The sequence below is a fragment of the Pararge aegeria genome, chromosome 22 (genome assembly GCF_905163445.1).
Source record: "Pararge aegeria chromosome 22, ilParAegt1.1, whole genome shotgun sequence".
NCBI classification, from domain to species: domain Eukaryota; kingdom Metazoa; phylum Arthropoda; class Insecta; order Lepidoptera; family Nymphalidae; genus Pararge; species Pararge aegeria.
The window spans coordinates 1,745,883-1,766,174 of NC_053201.1; the positions used below are offsets into that span (position 1 = coordinate 1,745,883).

General features: G+C 35.8%; 1 protein-coding gene across 1 annotated transcript in view; it reads right to left on the reverse strand.

Moving 5' to 3' along the window:
* LOC120633729 (putative peptidyl-prolyl cis-trans isomerase dodo) overlaps positions 1-20,292 on the reverse strand; it is a 35,287-nt gene that overhangs the window by 3,066 nt on the left and 11,929 nt on the right. The window contains exons 2-3 of the mRNA XM_039904056.1: positions 3,497-3,536; positions 2,579-2,701 (exon numbers count right to left, since the gene is read on the reverse strand). Coding sequence (XP_039759990.1) covers positions 2,579-2,701; positions 3,497-3,499 — 126 coding nt within the window. The 5' untranslated portion in view covers positions 3,500-3,536. The remainder of the gene's footprint in view (positions 1-2,578; positions 2,702-3,496; positions 3,537-20,292) is intronic.

Here is a 20,292-nt window from a genome sequence, read left to right on the forward strand (position 1 = left end):
ATATGCAATATTCTTTGTTTTTTTACAGTCTTTTACAGGTGCGTGGTGTCTTTATGTCTGCGTAGATATAAAGACCCGCGGATATGTGACTGATGCATAAAATATATAAAAACAATCCTTGATGCGGATATTATATAAACAGGGGTAGTGATACTTCTCTTAAAAGAAGGCTTCAGCGATATATTAATACCACTTTGTTTCTTACCGAAATAAACTATTTTTTTTTATATCATGCTAAAATTTCAGCTCGATCGGTGCATAACTTTTTGAGTTTTTGAAGCGTACACAAAGTCACAAACCAACATAACATTTTTATATATATAGATGTTACATATGATATTAAATTGTACACAAACCAAATCGCGCGTAACCGCTAGTCTAATATAGATTCGGTACAATGGAATCTTGTTACCCACTTACTATTCGCAAGACAAAAATGATTCCCTGGCTAGGCTTTTAGCGCGTCTTTGACGATAATCCAATCATAAGTAAACGAATAATGTTTTGTATTCACTTCTGTACCTACCTACTAGTTTACTTGTCCGGCTTTTGTGCGTTCTTAACTAATCTATTAATATCTATCTGATATCTTAAAACAAGGAATGATTTGTAGTCTAGGTTATGACTTCGGTCTGTTTTTCAGAAGGAACGAGTTTGAACCCTTCTTATTTGGCGAATATCATTTTTTTTTGTGAATTGCATCGATTTGATATTAAGATGAAGGTATATGTTGGTGGCGGAAACTGTGACAGCCTAGTGGTTAGGACGGGCTTTTCAATCGGGGGCCGAGTTCGAATCCCAGCACGCACCTCTAACTTTTCTAAGTTATGTGCGTTTTAGGCAATTAAAATATTACTTGCTTCAACGGTGAAGGCAAACATCGAACCTCCAAAACGAGAGTTCTTTTTTTGTTCTCAAAGGTGTGTGAAGTCATTCAATCAACAACTTCACTAGCGTGGTGGACTACGGCACGAACCCTGAGAATATCCTCTCTCTTTGGATCGTAAGCTTCAGTGAAATGTCTTTGTCTGTCTCTCAGCTCAGCTGCCTTCGCAGTCAGAGCAATGAAGTAGTTTGAAACAGATAGGCCTAGTAAAGGACTACGTAATCGGAAAAAAACCAGGTTGCTCTTCTAATAATTTAAAATGACATTGTGAGATGGTGATAACAAAAAAAAAACACCCAGCTAAGTTTGTTGTGGGCTTCTTATTAGACCAGGACGCGCTTGGAACCCTCGTAGCTTTAGTTTTAAGTTTACGAATGTGGTTATCACCATCATCTCACTACCGTGTAATTCTTATGTACGCATCAAAAGTGCCGCCTGTGGGCCGGGCCTACTTGAATAAAGATATTTTTGACTTTGACTTTGACATTGCAATCCAACTTATAGGTCAGCCCGCTACCATCTTACATTGCACCATCAGGTAAGATCGTAGTCAAGGGTCTGACTTGTTGGCAGAAAAATTGTACCTACTGTTTACGAAGTAGTTATATTAACTCTCGAATGACAATAAGAACAATCCGATTTGAACCACTGCTCTCAAAATTACGTCAAAACAATGCAAAAAGTATTTCTGAACGATTTACAAAACAACAACTTCGCTTATCCCGATGGAGACATTGCCAACTTTGAACAGTTTAAAAGTTAGTACCTGTCTAGATCAATATCCAAATTTAATTGCTGAATCTCAGAAGCGTAGGAGTTAGTTATAAATAATCTTAGAACAATACATTCGGCAGTCATTTCATAAAATCGCCATTGTAAATGGCAGCTACTTGATATTCAATTGAAATCCACCTAATTACCTATCCCCTTATCCGAGCCCATTGGTTCAACAAATCAAGAATTCAAAGAGTTTCAACATCGCCCTTGAAGTTTGTATACTTATTTCAACTTAATAAGTACTTAGGCAATAATTTCGTAACTTTTAAACTTCCACTAGGGGTAAAGTAATTGCGTAATTTTGTTTGATGTAAACTTAACGAGTTGGTTTCGACTATTGGCAATTTTTTATTTTCAAAGGCTTCTTTTCACGTGTTTACGCAAGTTTCCGTTTTCTAAAACATTTTATCGGTTTAGTAATACTTGCCTAACTACCTTTACTACTTAGCCATTATTAATAACGGTTCGTTTGTGCAATGGAATAAATTGTTCATGCGAGACAGAGATCATTCTAAAATGTGTTTTCAAACAGCATTTTTTTACTGTGAGATGGTGATAACAAAAAAAAATTTACCCGACTAAGTTTGTTGTGGGCTCTTCTTGGACCAGGGCGCGTTTGGAACCCTCGTAGCTTTAGGTTTAAGTTGGCGAACGAAGTTATCACCATCCCCTTACAACTAATCCATGAACCTGAGGCGTTGGCGTTGTGGCCGCGTACCTGTAAGTAAACCGGCAACTACGCCCTTCAGACCTGAACACAGCATTGCAACAATGCTGCGGAAGTAATAAGCATTGCGGTAGAAGGTACTTCCCCGGACGAGCTTTGGCACGGAAAGCTCTAACCAAACTTGGAATCCAAGCATCCACACTTCCGAAAACGCATTCAGTAGTCATCCAGATACTTATTTTACTCACAGGCTGCTCTTCCACGACCTGGCGCAGCAGGTTCTTGAAGGTCGGCGCTGGGAGACTGCCCAGGGCGTGCAGAGCAGCCAGAGCCCACAGTGGACAGTCGCCGTCGGAACAGAACTTGAATTTCTAGAATAAAAAGTCTTATTGTTTTTTATTTCACTATACCACAGTATAAGATGGCTGCGATAATCTCAATATCGTTGCTGTCAAAATCACTTTGAATTAAAAAAAATACAAATGTCACAAAAAAAAAGTGACGTTTGACAGCAAAAATTGCACGAAAAACTATGAAGGGTAGAGGTAAGGAGAGTCATCTTATATGGGAGAAAAGTTGAAAAAGTGTATGCGCTAAATAACAGTTCAAAAATCCTCCACAATGGCGCTGGTGGATGCACAGGGTATGGTATGAATGTAGCAATCGTAGATGAATTGAAGTATGCCGAGTTAAAAAATTTAATGTCATTATCGACTAAAGTAGTTAATTATTGAGAATTTCAACAACTTACGTTGTACAAAATATTGTGGTAAATATAACCTTACTTCCTTGTATCTCCATACTTAATTGTTTATTTTTCAAGCCTACTCTAACAATATTTATATTTGGCGCTTCTTTTAAGAGTTACCCTGATGCAAATGTGGCGCCATCCTAATTTAATACATTTTGACGACACTTTTTCATATATACAGATGACTCTCCTTACCATACCCTGTGCATCCACCAGCGCCATTGTGGAGGATTTTTGAACTGTTATTTAGCGCATACAACTGGACACTTTTTCAACTTTTCTCTCTCTCCTCTTTTGACTCTCCTTACCTCTACTTTCCATACTTCGAACGGAGCAACGGAGCATCGCTTTGACAGATTTTCGTAAATCGAAAACATGCCCTTGACATTACGGGGGCGTTCAAATTATCACTCACCATGGTTTAAACGTTTATCACCGAGTTTGAAGGCAGTGGCCTGAAACAAGGGGGTTATAAAATTAACATAGGAATTAGAGTCGATGGGCTATCATACGCATACGCTATACATGTTATAATAATGCACGGTCAATGAAGCCCCACTTATATATCGCAAATAGTGCTTGTGGTATGGTTGAAGTTATAGCGGATCATGAAGCGATAAAAAAAAAACTCATAACATTTATTTAAACTTGTTGCATTCAAAAACCTACAGCTATGATAGCTGTAGTTTTTTAATACAATCACAAGTTAGGGCGAGGACACGAGGAGTATAGTCGGCTGACAACTTGTGCACCAATTTTATATTTACGTTATGTTACAGTGACAGTTGTCATAAACACTGAAGACGCTTGTGTTCGGTGATATACCTCTGCCTTTTTCCTATGGGAAAGAATAAAAAAAAATGACAGCTGTCAATGTAACTGTCACTATATATCTGTGTATTCTACTCTTATCTAAGAACAATAAATAAATACAACGTGCCGATATGGCACACCTAAAAGACAAAAAAAGCAATAGAAGAAGAACAATTAATAATAAACTCATATACATACAACATCTTATGATTGGATACACCGGTGCCACACAGTATAATACTCATTTCATATACATAGGTACATAATAAACTATACTATATCTGTTTATGTATTTAAAACCCAACGTTTGAACAGATACATTTGTTAACGTTCCTTAGATTATAAGAAACCGTTGTAAAAGAGATAGGTAGGAAGAGATTTAGAAAATTATAAATTTTAATAACAAATTACGCTTAGTGTTCATTTTATTTTAATTTTTATTTACAATCGTTTTACGGGTGTTCATTTAAAATAGTTTAAAACAGTAGTTTTAAGTAGAACCGTATTATATTTCCTCACAATCAATGCCCCAGCGTTTCATAGGGCAGCCATGTTGAATGTTGACAGATTATACACGGACAAACTTAATATCGGCAATGTTGAGTTTAATGCTCCGATTAATACGTGAATATTGGACAAACACTATACCACTGGGGTTTGTTCCACAATATTGATCTTGTGACTAATGTCAATAATTTATTGAGGTTGAGCGTATATCTGTCCATCTAAAACCTTTAAACGAGCAATTCTTGTATAATTTGTAGCTTTATATATATAAATCTTCGGCTCTAACAATATTTATAAAGGAAAGTTCGTATAAAGGTATACAGGGGGTTCCGGGGGCGATGAATAGATCTAGCTAGATTTCATTTTAAGAAAATGTTGTTTCATCCATGTTTTCAGGCAACGAAAGACTGCTACAATATGATTAGAATACGAAGGTAAATTTCCCATAATCTACAAGGTTATTATAGCTTAGGTGGTAAATCCTAAATCAGGACACCCCGTTTCGAATTCAGATGATTATTTTTCTCCTTTTTTTGTTCGGTACTTTTACGGCGAACTACAAAAAAAAAATCAGTTAGGTACTGTTACCAGTATAATATAAATTATGTACCAGAATAAAAAGTACTTTTTATTTTCACATAACTCACTTTAGTTCAAAGATCTTGTCATTGTCATTTGTTAGTCAGTAATTTATGTTAGGATTAGCTGGTTGCACGCCATCTTTATCCGCGTTTATTATGTTTTGTTATAAATCCCGTGGGAACCGTTTGTTTTCCTGGTATATATATTAGGTATTTCATACCTACGAGCAGTGGCGTGCATAGAGGGTATGCATAAGGTATGCAGATGATATAAAATGAAGAATATCTCCTGTCTAAGTTATAAAAAACTTAAGGATAGACATTGTAAGAGTTATTAGAAGCCTACCTTTAAGTATTTATGCCACGTACTGGAGATTTTCTTCATTTCATATCATCTGCATACCCTGTGCATACCCTATATATGCACGCCACTGCCTACGAGTATGTTACACTCCTTGCTTTGACTAACTCTATGACAAAATCAATTAATAAAACAAAAGGTAATGCGAATGCAAAGATAAATATTAAGAATATAAGATAAATTTAATTAATATAAGATAAATATAATTAATATAAGATAAATATAATTAAATATTAAGTAATAAATGGGAAAATCCCTTTATGGAGCACTTGGTTAGTAGTTTGGTACACACTTATACACCACGTGCTCAAGAGGGAACTTACCTTTATTAGGAGGTATGTTTGGCCAATTGTAATTTATAAAATAGTTACTAAGATAATCTTTACAAGCTTTTATTATATTTTTGTCATCAAACCTGATCGTAAGTAGAGGACTTCGTAGGGAATACGTCCTGCAACGTGTTGCCTGTGGCCAGTGGCCTGGATCACAGCAGATCAAGCATGGCGGCTGAACTTCTTCTTGCGAGCTCCATTACAAAAAGCTCTACTTATTTAAACACTTACTTAATATTATAAATGCGGAATTGTGTTTGTTTGTCCTTTCTTCACGCCATAACTAAGCAACCAATCAATTCGATTTTTAGCATAGAGTTAGTTAAAAGACGGTGAGTTGGATCTAGGGATTTTTATTTCAGAAAAACAAACGGTTCTCACGGGATTTGTAAAACCCAGTATAAATAGGCACGAAGCCGTGGGTAACAGCTTATACGCTATATTTTCTACTCGCATCAAGTGTCAGCAATAAAGCAATTTAAATAAAGTTTAAGTTGACCTTCCCTATATCCTTCTAGCTTCCAAAATATGGTAAAAAAAGGTAATAATTTACGCGGGAATTTTGGGAGTCAATATTATAAAAACGTGCCATCAACTCTTGCAATATCTAATCTACCCACTCGAGTCTCGATCTCTCTCGAACGGAAGAACGTAAGTACGCAACGCATGTTTACATTCAATCAACGATAGGGCGGGCCCCAGGTGTTTTGTGTCAAAACTGCCTCTTTTATCGAATTAGCCAGGTCAATCGGTTTTAAGGAGACTTGAGTTCAGTTGTTCCCAAAGTTTCTAGCCCGTTGGATAATATTTAAGAAGCCTAGAAACATCCAACAGCCTTTTTTATGTTAGCTTTGTCATATTTCAGTTGTGCTCCCTTTTTCAATTTAGTGAAGATTGATTGGGGAGGGATAAAGAAAACTAAAAACTTTGATACGTTGATAATGAACGTGGATATTAAAATTGTTAAAGAAAATATTTCCTTCTTGCTTTTTAGTTTGCATCTTTTCTCAGTTACGTCTGCTTTAAGCAATTTAATACTACTTGAAACCTGCATGCCTTAGAGTTTTCCGTGTCGAGTCAGCCCGTTGGACTATGGCCACAGCTGTGTTTATTTCGAGAGGATAAAGAGGAGACTCGTACCCTGTAGTGGGCCGGTAATAAATTAAGCGTAAAGATGATAAAATGGTGATCTTTGAAATTTAAAACAACTGCTGATTTTTGCAGGCGTCTTGTAAGCGAAATCTACTTTCAGAACCGGTAATAGAGTCACGTGACGTTTCAAAAGTGCTTGTATACCAAACTAATTCTGAATTTAAATTTAAAATAAGACAAAGTGACGACGTTTGCGTGGAGTAAAATTTTCACAATTAGGCTCGTTCAACTTTGGGAAGCGATTTATAGGACCATTCGTAAATCGATTAAGATGACACAATGTTCGTTTATTACTTTAGCGAATGGCTTCTAGTAAAAACACTATTAAAAATTGCTTATTAACATTAAGATCCATTTATAATCGACTTTTAGAAAAGGTTATGATTCGGTGCGTTTTTTTATGTGTATCATCATGTCTACCGCACGATTTCCACTGCTGAACGTCGGTTTATTGTAAGCATTTCCAAACGTTACAGTTTACCGCTCGTATCCAGTGACTATTTGCGACTCTTCTTATGTTATATATTTATTTATTATACATCTTGATAGTACGGCAGGGCACTAACACTAAGTAAGTGGAACTATTGGATAGAAGCAGGCGTTACTTTGCGGAAATCCATGATATATTATGAAAATTAAGCTTAATTTGCTATACCTTCTCCGCGAAAAGCAGGAGCATCTGTATAATTTATAATTTCTTCAATCCTTATACTCCACACCAAACAGATCTTCGGCAATAAATAAATAATAAAGCCATCATTCTGCCAATACTTCTTTATGCTTCTGAAGTTTGGTGTTTGTACAAAACAGATATTAAGTGTCTGGATATTTTCCATCACAAATGCTTAAGATAAATAATGCGTGTAAAGTGGCAGGATAAAATCAAAAACTCTGAAATTCTGAGGAGATCGAGCATGGACGGCATGGAAGCTTTGATATTGAAAGGTCAACTCAGAGGGTGTAGACATTTGGCGCGCATGAATGACACCCTGCTACCGAAAGCAGTTTTTTACTCTGAGCTCAGTACTGGTAAACGAAAGTCTGGTGGTCAGTACTTGCGTTTTAAGGATGTTCTAAAACGTAATCTAACATCATGCAAAATACCATGGAGCAATTGGGAGCGAATTGCCGCGCAGAGGTCTACATGGCGCAAACTGATAAGTGACAAATGTAAAACCTTCGAAAAGAAACGTCTAGAACACCTTGCTTCAAAGCGCTACAACAGAAAAATTAGGACTAAGTCTTCCTATACATATAATTGTAATAACAGCGGTCAACTTTACTGCGGGTCATGCAATCGAATCTTTAAGACTAAATTTGGCTTCGCTAGTCATATCCGTGCACACTCGAGACTATAAAGCCAAGGTGTCGCCGTGGACGGATACGTCATGGAGGACATCATCATCATCAAAGGTGCCACGCTTCGTGCAACAGTGTTACAGGAAGGGACCACGAACAATTTTTTGACGTGACAACGTCTTATAATTCGATGGAGCCGGCTGCACGCACGAAAAAAACATGACGCATGCGGCGTTAACTCGCTCTGAGGCGTTCCATTCAAGGCTTGAAGTGCAAGCGAGAGCGCGGAACGAGCGACAAAGAGGCACAGTCGGCCTCCGCGTTCGACATCTGTCACTCTTCTACTTGAGTCAGCGATGCGTCCGCGTGGACAGCTTCTATACAATAATACATTTACATGTTTTCGGCAAGGATGAAGTGCAGTGAAAAGTGAATGTGGTGTCAATTGTTTATAGCAACGATAATATCTATCAAACGAATAAAATTTAAATTTTCTTTTGAAACCATTCCATCAGTATTTTCTTACGACGTTGTCACGTTCAACTATCGTCAGAAAGCCGACTTTACAGACAACCAATTTTTTTTTTGAAGGACGAATGTTATTGCCTTTTGGGGCACAATACAGTTGGTTATGAAGATCGTGCTATTTTTAGTTGGTCTCAAGTCCGTCTGACCTCCAGGGATTTTGAATCTTAAGCAGCCTAAAAGAAATTTGGTTGGGAACCGAGTGATCGATTTCGATTTTGTTTTTGATAGTATACTATAAACTATGATAAATTAAAAATCCAAGATGGCCGCCAGCACAAAATGCTGAATCACATATTTTTCCACAACTCCCTCAATATGGGTATCAAATGAAAGGGCTTAACTAGTAGAATACTGTACACGATATTGAAATTCGGTGGCATTTATAAATTTATACTGCTTATTAAAAATGTCGGTCAACCTCTACGTCCTGTTAAAATCGTGTAATCATGTGCGCGCGCATTTCGTTACATCGTATAATTTCAATCCCATGATTTTTTCCTGCCGCCGCTAAAGAAGTATAACTACAAAAGGTTTTAATTTATTTTAGTTTTGAACTGAAAGGACCCAAGCTCAATATGCATCCTTCTTACGGAATATGGAGAAGGCTTTTGATGATTGTAATACCTACTGATGATGGCTACACAGAAGTGAGTTTCGTGTTTCACGTCGGCACGTAAACTATTTTAACGTACTTCGCCTTGGTTCTTGGAGAAATCCATGTTGACAAACATATGGGATGGATGCTGAGCATAACTTGGTGTGTTGATTTTGTGAACAAAAGAACTGATTTATGTCATAATAGTTACATTTATCATCCTTATATTGCTTGTAACACAAGAGAGGTTTATAGAATCGCTTTTTTAAATTCCATTACAAGGTACTTTACTATAATCTCACCAGTCAAGGGTATGGCAGTATTAAGCCATTGCTATGCGACATCGTATCGGTACGCTAAATATCTAAGCGTCACGTCTTTGTAGTAGACTGGTAACTAGCCACAACCTGAGACCCTCCCCTAGATCCTAAAGAAAACATTCAGAAATTATACATTGATTTGACGACCTCCCTGGCGCAATGGTGAGCGCTTGTTAAGAGAGGTCCCGGGTTCGAATCCTTGTAGGGGCAATTTGGGAATTTATTATTTCAGAATTTTCTCTGGACTGGTCTAGTGGGAGAATTCGGCCGTGGCTAGCTACCACCCTACACACAAAGACATGACACTAAGCGATTTAGTGTTCCGGTGCGATTTCGCGTAGAAACCGACTACTACTCCCTAACAGGTTAACCCGGGACCTCCTCGGCTCCCGGAAAAACATTCCCGACTTGCCACAGACAGACACGTCAAACCCGTAACATCCCTTCATTTTTGCGTCTGGTATTAAAAATATAACATGTTGCATTAACGAAATAAGTGAGGGCACTTATGATTTTCGTTTGAAGAGAAAATGTTAATGTAATACAAATTTATTTTATTCCAAACAAGAAAAGCTCTCTTAAATCAAGCAATATAATGTACGATGTATATTTTAATTATTAATTAAATTAACATCTCGTTAATAAAACAGAAAACAACTTACTTAAGCGCTTTTAAAATCCCGTGGAATTCCCGTTATTTTGCCTCGGATGAAAGGCATAACGTTTGACGACCACCCTGGTGCCTTAGTGAACGTTGTGATCTTATAAGTTTGAGATGCCAGTTTCGGTCCCCGGTGGGGGATGTTTGGGAATATATAATTTTCTCTGGTCTGTTCTGGTGGGAAGATACATGGCCACCGAAAAAGGCGTGCCGCCAAGCTATTTTCAAAAAAAAATCAAAATTCATTTATAGTATATTTCAAGGCCTTTTGAAACTTCAAGTCTGTCTGAGTGTAGTGACTCTAACACCGGTTCGGCAGGCAGATTCTACCGAGAAGAAGCCGGCAAGAAACTCAGCACTTGCTCTTTTCAATATCAACAATTTACATTCACATTTTAAAATTCATTTTTCTCTCTGTGAGAGATGAAAGCGGAGCCGGATGCTTCTAAGAAACCTTTTCATTAAGTAATTAATTGTTGTGTATAGTAATGTCAATAGTATAGTAACCTAGCTGTAATAAATGTGTTTTAACACATTCTTTAAACTAAGCATTTAGGTAGGTCCAAACTTACCTTAGGAATCATATTATAAAATATTAAGCGGAACTTTTTTAAATTGATGCTGCCGCTGCTGGAAATCTCGCAGAAAATGTAAGGCGGCCAAGATTCAGAAAAAAATTAAAAATATCACTATCTGACCTGAAATATCTCGCTATGTCAGTCACAATCTCTCCCCCTAGACCTGAAGCCGGGTAAGCCCATGCTGCTATTTTGTATATACAAAGTAGATTATTATCTAAAGCCGTACCATTAATAATGGTATGGACACCCTGGACTGTAAATTTCGCAAACTGTTGACGGCTTACCGTATGCATCACCCACGTTCCTCTGTAATGTGGTTGTACATCCCACGCAAGTGAGGAGGACGTGGTCTTCTGAATGCCAAGAACCTTCATAATCGTGAGGTGTGCAATCTTAGAGATCATTTTCTTAGAATGAATGTGGGTATGTGTAAGGATGTAGTTGCAGTACCCCTAGGTCTTACTCCACTATTCCTTGGCAAAGAGAACTGGCGCAAGCCAAAAGTACTTAGCAACTCAGATCGTGTGGCGGTATGGAAGAGTAAGGAGTTGCATGGCAGATTCTACAAGGCCCTGTCGGGACCAGATGTAGATCAAATCGCATCGATATCCTGGTTACAGTTCGGTGACCTATTTGGGGAAACCGAGGGTTTTGTCTGTGCAATTATGGACGAAGTCATCAAGACGAGAAACTACCGGAAACACATTATGAAAGATGGCACTCTAGACATATGTCGAGCGTGTCATCGTCCTGGGGAGTCCCTCAGGCATATAGTTTCCGGGTGTTCTCATCTTGCTAACGGCGAATACTTGCACATAGCCAGGATAGTTCATCAACAACTTGCTCTTCGGTTTGGCCTTATCGATTTTGAGATGCTTTACTATAGGTACGACCCGGCGTCAGTTCTTGAAAATAGCAGTGCATTGCTCTACTGGGATCGAACGATTATCACTGACAGGTATATTACAGCTAATAGACCTGATATAGTGCTCGTCGATCGATCAGTGCGCCGTGCAATAATTGTTGACATAACTATTCCACATGACGATAATCTGGTGAAAGCTGAAAAGGAAAAAGTATCTAAATACTTGGACCTTGCTCACGACATTACCGCCATGTGGAATGTTGAGTCGACCGTTGTTGTTCCGATCGTCGTTTCAGTCAATGGTCTTCTCGCGAAAAGCTTCGACCAACATCTCAAGAAGCTTTCGCTTGGTTGTTGGATCAAGGGTCGGATACAGAAGGCAGTAGTCCTTGAAACGGCGCGTATTGTGAGGTTTCTTACTCTGGAGCCCTGACCACCGGTTGCTTGGGCATTCAAAAGCCCCGCAAGCGGAGGGTGGAAGTTTTATTTTTTTATAAATTTTTAATAGTGTTTTTTAATTTATTCTTAAGCATTGTTAATAATTTAAAAAAAAAAGAAAAATAATAAATGATAGAAATAATAATAATACCAGTTTAATGACAATATTTTTCATATGAATATCTGATTTCAATAAAACAGTTATAAATCTATAAAAGAAAGTTGTGTTTAGTTACACCATTTAAAACTCAAGAACGGCTGGACCAATTTATGATATTTGATTTTTTGGATTCCTCTTCGACCGGAATAGGATAATAAGTATTAAGATATAACATTCATAAAAAAAAATGATCCGCGGTTCGAAGTTCGCACCAATCAATATACCTACTAACCCATCTCTAAAATTTTTATATATTTTTTTATTTCCTTTCCTTTTATATAATTTTGCCTTTAAATGTCAAACGGTAGTGATTAGGTCCATAAATATAGGTAACACACCTATAATATGCCTTCACACTAATGAAATGTTTATTAATTTCTTAAACTTAAACTTATGTATATTAATTTCTTTTCTGATTAAGTGATACGGATTCTTCTAGGAATAAATTTCTTTATAATATACTAAAAAACAAACTCTTCAGATTTCCTCAACATTATATAGATGTTGTATAATAGGAAACGCAACAAAAGTATACAATGGGATGCGAAGAGTGCCATTTGAGGTAATGAATATGAAACAGTGGACTGAGATGTTGCACTGCAGAGATGGGGCGAAACAAGCCCTTTTGCAATTCAACAGGTGCAGGGAGCGACAGCAAATATCTTACTTGCAATATTTTCTACGCCATTTTTTTTTTTTTATTCTACTATAAGTTAGCCCTTGACTGCAATCTCATCTCGTGGTAAGTGTTTATGCAGTCTAAGATGGTAGCGGGCTAACCTGTTAGGGAAAAGTGGCACGTCGCCCCAGACCAGGAAAAATTAACAAATTATAAATCCTCAAATGGATCCTGCCGGGCTCAATCCGGGACCTTCTACTTAAATTCATAGCGCTCACCGCTGTGCCAGGGAGGTCGTTTTTCAATTTACATCCACAGCTACATCCGGTGTCAACTGAGATACAGATTAGCCCTGCCTCTCAGGCTCTCTGGACCTTTGGTTCCTCCACAGGCATAGTTAATGCTGATTGGAGGCCATTTTGGAATACACACGTACGATTATTCCTTAAAGTTCCTATTTTTATACTAAAACGTGTATGAAGTTCTTAAATAAACACTTTTGTTTAGACGTTTTTGAATTAATACAAATCAGCATTGTCTAAGATAATTTTTTATAGTTTTTTCTTCTTAATTTTTAATTATTAATGTTCTCATCTTATTTTTTAATTATTAATGTTTAATTATTTACTATCGTACTTTCGTGCTTTTTGGGTTTTTATCACAATAAAGAAATTATTATTATTACGATTATTATATGCGTCAGGTTTCAAAGATATTAGTGGTAGGCCAAATGGCAGGTACTCTAACGTTAAGAAGGCAGGAGGGGTTTTTAGTCGGTAGGAGTCCGGCACTATCTATAGGGATGTCCATGAGGATTTTCCCCTCCTAATTATAAAAAAAAGGTTACAAAGATATATGCCATCAAAGTTGTATCAAAGTTAACGCAACGAGTGATTAAGTATAACTAAAATAAAAGTCATAAATTCGCTGTAAAATATATTTTTTTAATAATTCAGGTCTAGTTTTTAAAGCTAGTATATCCAGTAGGTGATAATCCCGGAAAATATTTTATTGATTGTTGGCCGGAAGTACCTACGATTAATTTTAGTCCCACCTAGCCTTTATTGAAAAACCATCGCCTATAATACAGAGTAACACTTCAGAATGCCACATTTTGACTTTCAACTTAAAGTCAAAGTCAAAGTCAAAAATATCTTTATTTAAGTAGGCCCATAGGTGGCACTTTTGATGCGTACATAAAAATTACACGGTAGTGAGATGATGGCGATAACCACATTCGTAAACTTAAAACTAAAGCTACGAGGGTTCCAAACGCGTCCTGGTCTAAGAAGAAGCCCACAACAAACTTAGCCGGGTGTTTTTTTTGTTATCATCAATGTCATTTAAAATTATTAGAAGAGCAAGTTGGTTAGAGCAATAATTTACACTTAGAAGTCAAGCTTTATGAGCCTTTAATTACACCGGCATCATAACTCTTCAGACCAGGGTTACAGCAGTACTGCGTGACGAAAGAGAAAAAAATTTACTACTACTAATGTTTTTCTAGTTTTTTTTTTTCAAATCGCATTACAATGAATGCCATTGAATACATAAATATACTTCGACAAGACACACATCGCTATCTAGCCCCAAAGTAAGCGTAGCTTGTGTTATGGGTACTAAGATAGCTGATGAATATTTTTATGAATATAATACACATGAATACATATAATATACATATAAACGACCAGACACTGAATAACATTCATGTTCATCACACAAACATTTTGCAAGTTGTGGGAATCGACCCACGGAATTGGACGCGGAAAGCAGGGTCACTGCCCACTGCGCCACTCGGCTGTCAAAATAAAGAAAATGTCACGAGCAGCGGCTTCGAATATACGAAATCTCAATCCATATAATTCAAGTGTATACGCCGGAAACCCTACGACGGTCGTTGCGAAAACTTTTTAAGCAATAAAAATTATTGTTGCTCAACTTGTTGTTGCCCCTAACTAGGGAAACTTTCGTAATTATTTGCACAACCCCTTTTTATAGGCTTCGATAGCTACTGCCCTTGACTACGGTTTTTTTTTAATTCCCGCAAAAAAAAAAAAAAAACAGAAATACTATCGCATTCATAATGCTATGCTTTGTCTAATTTAGGATGATAAGTTTGAAAGGACCGCCCGTAAATAATATACATAATGTCGTACTTCATTGACCGCCCACTTCCGAAATCGGTATTGAAATCAAATGAATCCGACTAACTACTAACATTCTAACATTCATAAAGAATGTTAGTATTTTTTGTAAATATTAAAGATATTAGCAATTATGTATCACACAATAAATTATTGGTTAAAAAAAGGATTACATAGGTATATAAAAAAAAAAATTGAGTTTTAAAATTAGAATTGCCATGAAACTATAAAATTTAAAAATCCAAATATTCTTTCATCATCATCATTGAGAGGAGGAAGAGAGATATTCAACCAATTGACGTCCACTGCTGGACAAAGGACTTATGTTGGGAGTTCCACAACCACGGTCTTGGGCCGCTTGTTTCCAGTGGCTCCATCCGTGCCGTCCATCGCTTCCACGGAGTTACCGACATAGCTAAATACATACTAAATACAATACATAGCTAAATATAATTTTTTCTACCAAAATTGTTGATGTAAAAAAACGTTGTGTCAGATGAACGGAAGAAATCCTCCAATCAGAATTATTTTATACCATTTTGTACGGAACCCCAAAAATAGGTTCATACTAATACAAACCCTTCTAGCAAACGAACTGTGAGGAAGTATTCGTGCGCGACTCTAAAAATACAGAAATATGTATCATATTGTTTCAGCGACGCGACGTTCTGATTTGGGTTGAACGGCAGAAGAATTGATATTAAAAACCAAGAAAAACATATATAGTGTATAGTATTCTACTAGTCAGACCCTTTAATTTGATACTCATATTGAGGGAATTGTGGAAACAAAATGTAATCCGCCATTTTGTGGCAACGGCCATCTTGGATCGATTTTGATAAAAAATAGCTCCCAAAAAAATCTAAATACACACACACACACAAATTAATAAAACTCCGTCGTTTGTGTTAAATGTAAAATTGTTGAAGTTTCTTGCCGGTTTATTATCGGTAGAGTCTGTGTTCTGGATGGTAAAGCGACTGGAAATAGACAAACTTGACATTTTCAAAACTCTGATAGAGTACGCCTACTGGAAATAAATGAATTTAGAATTTTTTATGGTGTGGTCTAGTGTAATTACGTAATCATAACGATGATCCAAAACACCTACGCCTAAGGTTGATGTATACAGAGCGGCACCTTGCAGGACGTGACCCGTTCATGCCCTGCCAACTGTTGCCCTGTTTACATGCAATCTTTTCCCGCATACCATCCGGTGGGCCATCGCTTGTTCCGTCAATTATTACAATATATAAAAAATAAAGACCACAAGCAAATACGACACTAGCATACTAAAACGATAACTCTACATTAACTTCAAACGCCTTCTATTGTTCTTTTTTATTGTTTAGAAGATTATTCAAAGTTTCAAGTTGAAAAATGCAGACAAGATTTTAACGATCATTCGCCACCTGTTAAACGGTTAACAATCTGGTATTGATGACAAAAAAATATATAAAACTGCGAAGTTTATTAACTTTACATTATGCTGCTACCCGCGTTCTATATTCGCCTTTATTACAGTTTTCTTTTACGAATACAGTGTGAATCAGTTATTTTCCTGAGATAAAAACTAGCCTATGATACTCTCCGTCCTTTCAACTAACTCTATACCAAAAACCAATTTAATTGGCAGCTCACTTAGGGCGTGAAGGAAGAACGAACATACAAACTTTCGCATTTATAACTTTGTTAAGGAAGTAGGGATAATCGAAAAATCTCAATGAAAAACTAATTAAGAAGTAAAGCAGTACATTAAATATACAAGATCTTGATAGAACAAGTTGTGTTGAGACTGTGATATCGTGCTAACAAAAATAATACCTGGATACTTTTATTGTGGGCATCTCCTAAGACCAGTATGGCAAGCACGCGTGCCATGAAATAATTATCTCTACACGTTACTCGATAGATCAGATAATATGTAAACTGTAAACATAATTTTCTCGTGGGACCCACGTTGCTTTAGTTTTAAGTCAACAAAGGTAGTTATCACCTGGATTTATAATTTTTTTTGTTTGAGAAAAATCTTAAAAGAATATAAGCCTACGAATTTCATGTGGCGATGTGATGAATTAAATCAACACGCAGAACACCGTCCGCAAAACAAATGGTTATGTATCAATCAACACGATAGGTAGGTGTCTACGAAAACCGCAAAAACCGTTTATGTCGATGGAAATAATTGTTGAGGCTGACGCTACTTCGCATCTCGCCGGTATAAAAACGCGGGGTTGGTCGCATCAAAATCATAACAGCTCCCATCGTCCTCCGGTGTACACCCTTAGTGAAACAACATTATATCGAATATATATATCGAATATATACAGTTATAGTAAAGTTCCTAAGACGTGAAGTGGTGTATTTGAGTTATGCTGTATTGATATCGAACGGGTGAGTATTTTTAAATTAAAAGTTATATAATCAAGTGTTAATTTATTTTTTTTGGTAATTTTTATTTCGGGGGACTTAACACTAAACCAAATCGTTAAACACGGAAATTCTTGATTCGTGAAATAATGCATATTAAATAAATAAATAAATAAAAAAGCCATTTATTTCTCATTCCAAATATATAAAGTTTACATTGATTTTTAAATTCTATTTTATACAAAATTTTACAGATAAGTCTTGACCAGAGTTAATTTTTATTACCGTGCATTTACTCAGCATAAGTTTCATGTTTTCATGTCAATATATATATGTACTTTTTTTGTATACTTAGTATCTTTATATTGTCGCAGTTATATGTATATTTTTTTTTTTTTTTTTTTTTTTTTGCCATAGTATTTTCTTATTATTTTGGTCATTTGGTTTTTATTGTTATTGTAACTTATTATTGATATTATTATTATGTTTCATTTATTGTGTTATTTGTCATGTGTGGATGAGAACCCCTTACGGGTATAGGCCTCCTCCAGAGCTTTCCAGGATCCAGAAATAATGCATATTAATATTTTCTAAATCATCTTTATCACTAAACAACGTCAACAAATCTATTTCAGAAGATTCGTTTTCTCTTGATCTGTATAACATTGATTCGTGAAATAAACGATTTTCAAATATATTTAATTTTTTATCATGTTTAATTCGTAACTCAACAAAATCTAACAAATAACTTTCGTTATTCTGTTCAATGTTTATCAGTGAAAAATAATAATATTCAAATATATATATTTACTTTCGTGATCAACTTTTAAAGAGCAGATTTACTGAGGTAACTATTGTAACAAATGTGGCTTAAAAACAGTTTTAAATCTTAAAATAAATAATGTGACATAGCTCTACAAATGTTCAATGTGAACGATATAATTTTATTTATCCGTTATGCAAATGCGACTAACGGTTAAAAATAAATATCAATATAAATTTATAATCGTCAACGTGATAATGCCCAATAATCGACGTCTAGTTCTGGACATACATCAATATAATTTTGAGGGATATCCACGAGCCGCGATCTTATGCCGCCAGTGACTTTCAATAGATGAATCAGAGATGATTGAAGAAAACAAAAGCTAGTGAAATAATCAGTTAAATTTAAATAAAATATTTTAACGCTGTTTTTTATTTTCTAATTTGTATTTAAAAAAGTTGCATCAACAATTTTAGAAACTAATAAAACTTATGTCATAATATTTTGAAACTCAGAAAACCAACTAAGTGCAAGTTGGACTTGCAGAAGAGTTCCGTACCGAGATGTAATTTGAATTACTTTATTACACACTGCTAACAAGCAGTAGGTAATTATGTTTTATTTAAATAGAAAAGAAGGAGAAAATATGTAGCAAAAAACTAGCTGTTATTTCGGAAATAGAAATACGTTATTTAAAAATTTCAAATCTCTACTTATTAGGAACAAACAGACGGATCTGTTCTTTAGTTTAAAATTCAAATAAACCAACAGTCAAAATACAAATATCGAAATTATTTAACAAATTAAAATTCTTATAGACGTACTTTTCGTAGAGGGCTACGCAATGCCTACGGTAATCTCTACGATAAAGTTTGAAAGGAACGGACTATATAAAAATTTACTTAAGAATAAAATTTATTTTTATTTTTTTTATTACTAATAGTTTTATTTTTTACACCATGATTATTTTAGATACAAGCAGCTTTCGCTACTTGATACAATACAAAATCGAGTGTCGATATCGTATTACACATATAACTTACTCAGGTTTACGTATGAACGTTAAACATTATTATATCTACTTTTATTAAGTTTATGTACATATCTGTGAAAACGATAAATTCAACGTTTTTTTAGGATTCCTAACACGAATGGTGCCACATGGACCCTATTACTAAGCATCGGCTGTACATCTGCCTGTTTTTTTGTTTAAATTCTTTATTGGACACTTAAAATCTAACCAACAAAAACCAGAAACGCACAGAAACTTAAAAAGTTTAAACGTGCAAAGGCGGTCTTATTGATAAAGAAATCTCTCCTGGACAACCTTTCTGTCAGCGGGCTGTATCACATAGTGTGTACTGCTATTGCTACAATTGCGAGAAAATATATAGTATTTTTATTATCAAAATTAAGCTTAATTTGCTATACTCCGCGAAAAGCAGGAGAATCTGTTTGGTGTAATTTATAATTTCTTCAATCCTTACACTAGATAAGTATATTGCGTTATTTAATGTTCCGGTCTGAATGGTGTGGTAGCCGGTTTAATTTCAGGCTTAAAACATACAACTTAGGTTGACGGCATAGGTGAGCATTTGATTGGTGCGACAATAATTACTATATAACAAAACTTTAAGTACCTTTGTATAAGATGCCAACAACCCCACGTTTAAGGGTAAAAAGAAGAAGGTATCTAAAAGCTTTAAGCTAATAAGCTTTTATAATATGATTCCTAAGGTAATTTTGGACCTACCAATGCATAAGTTTAAAGAATGTGTTAAAATAAATTTATTGCAGCGAGGTTATTATACAATTGATGAATTTCCTAATGACAAGGTTGCTTGGAAGCATCCGGCTCCGCTTTCATCTCTCACAAGATAGAAAAATGAATTATAAAATGTAAATGTAAATTGTTGATATTGGAAAAGAGCAACTGCTGAGTTTCTTGCCGGCTTCTTCTCGGTAGAATCTGCCTTCTGAACCGGTGGTAGAGTCACTACACACAGACAGACTTGACGTTTCAAAAGTGCTTATATTAAGCCTATTTGAAATAAATGAATTTTTAAGTCACCTAGTAAGAAAAAATATTCGCAGCTTCCTAAATGTCTCCCCATTACAC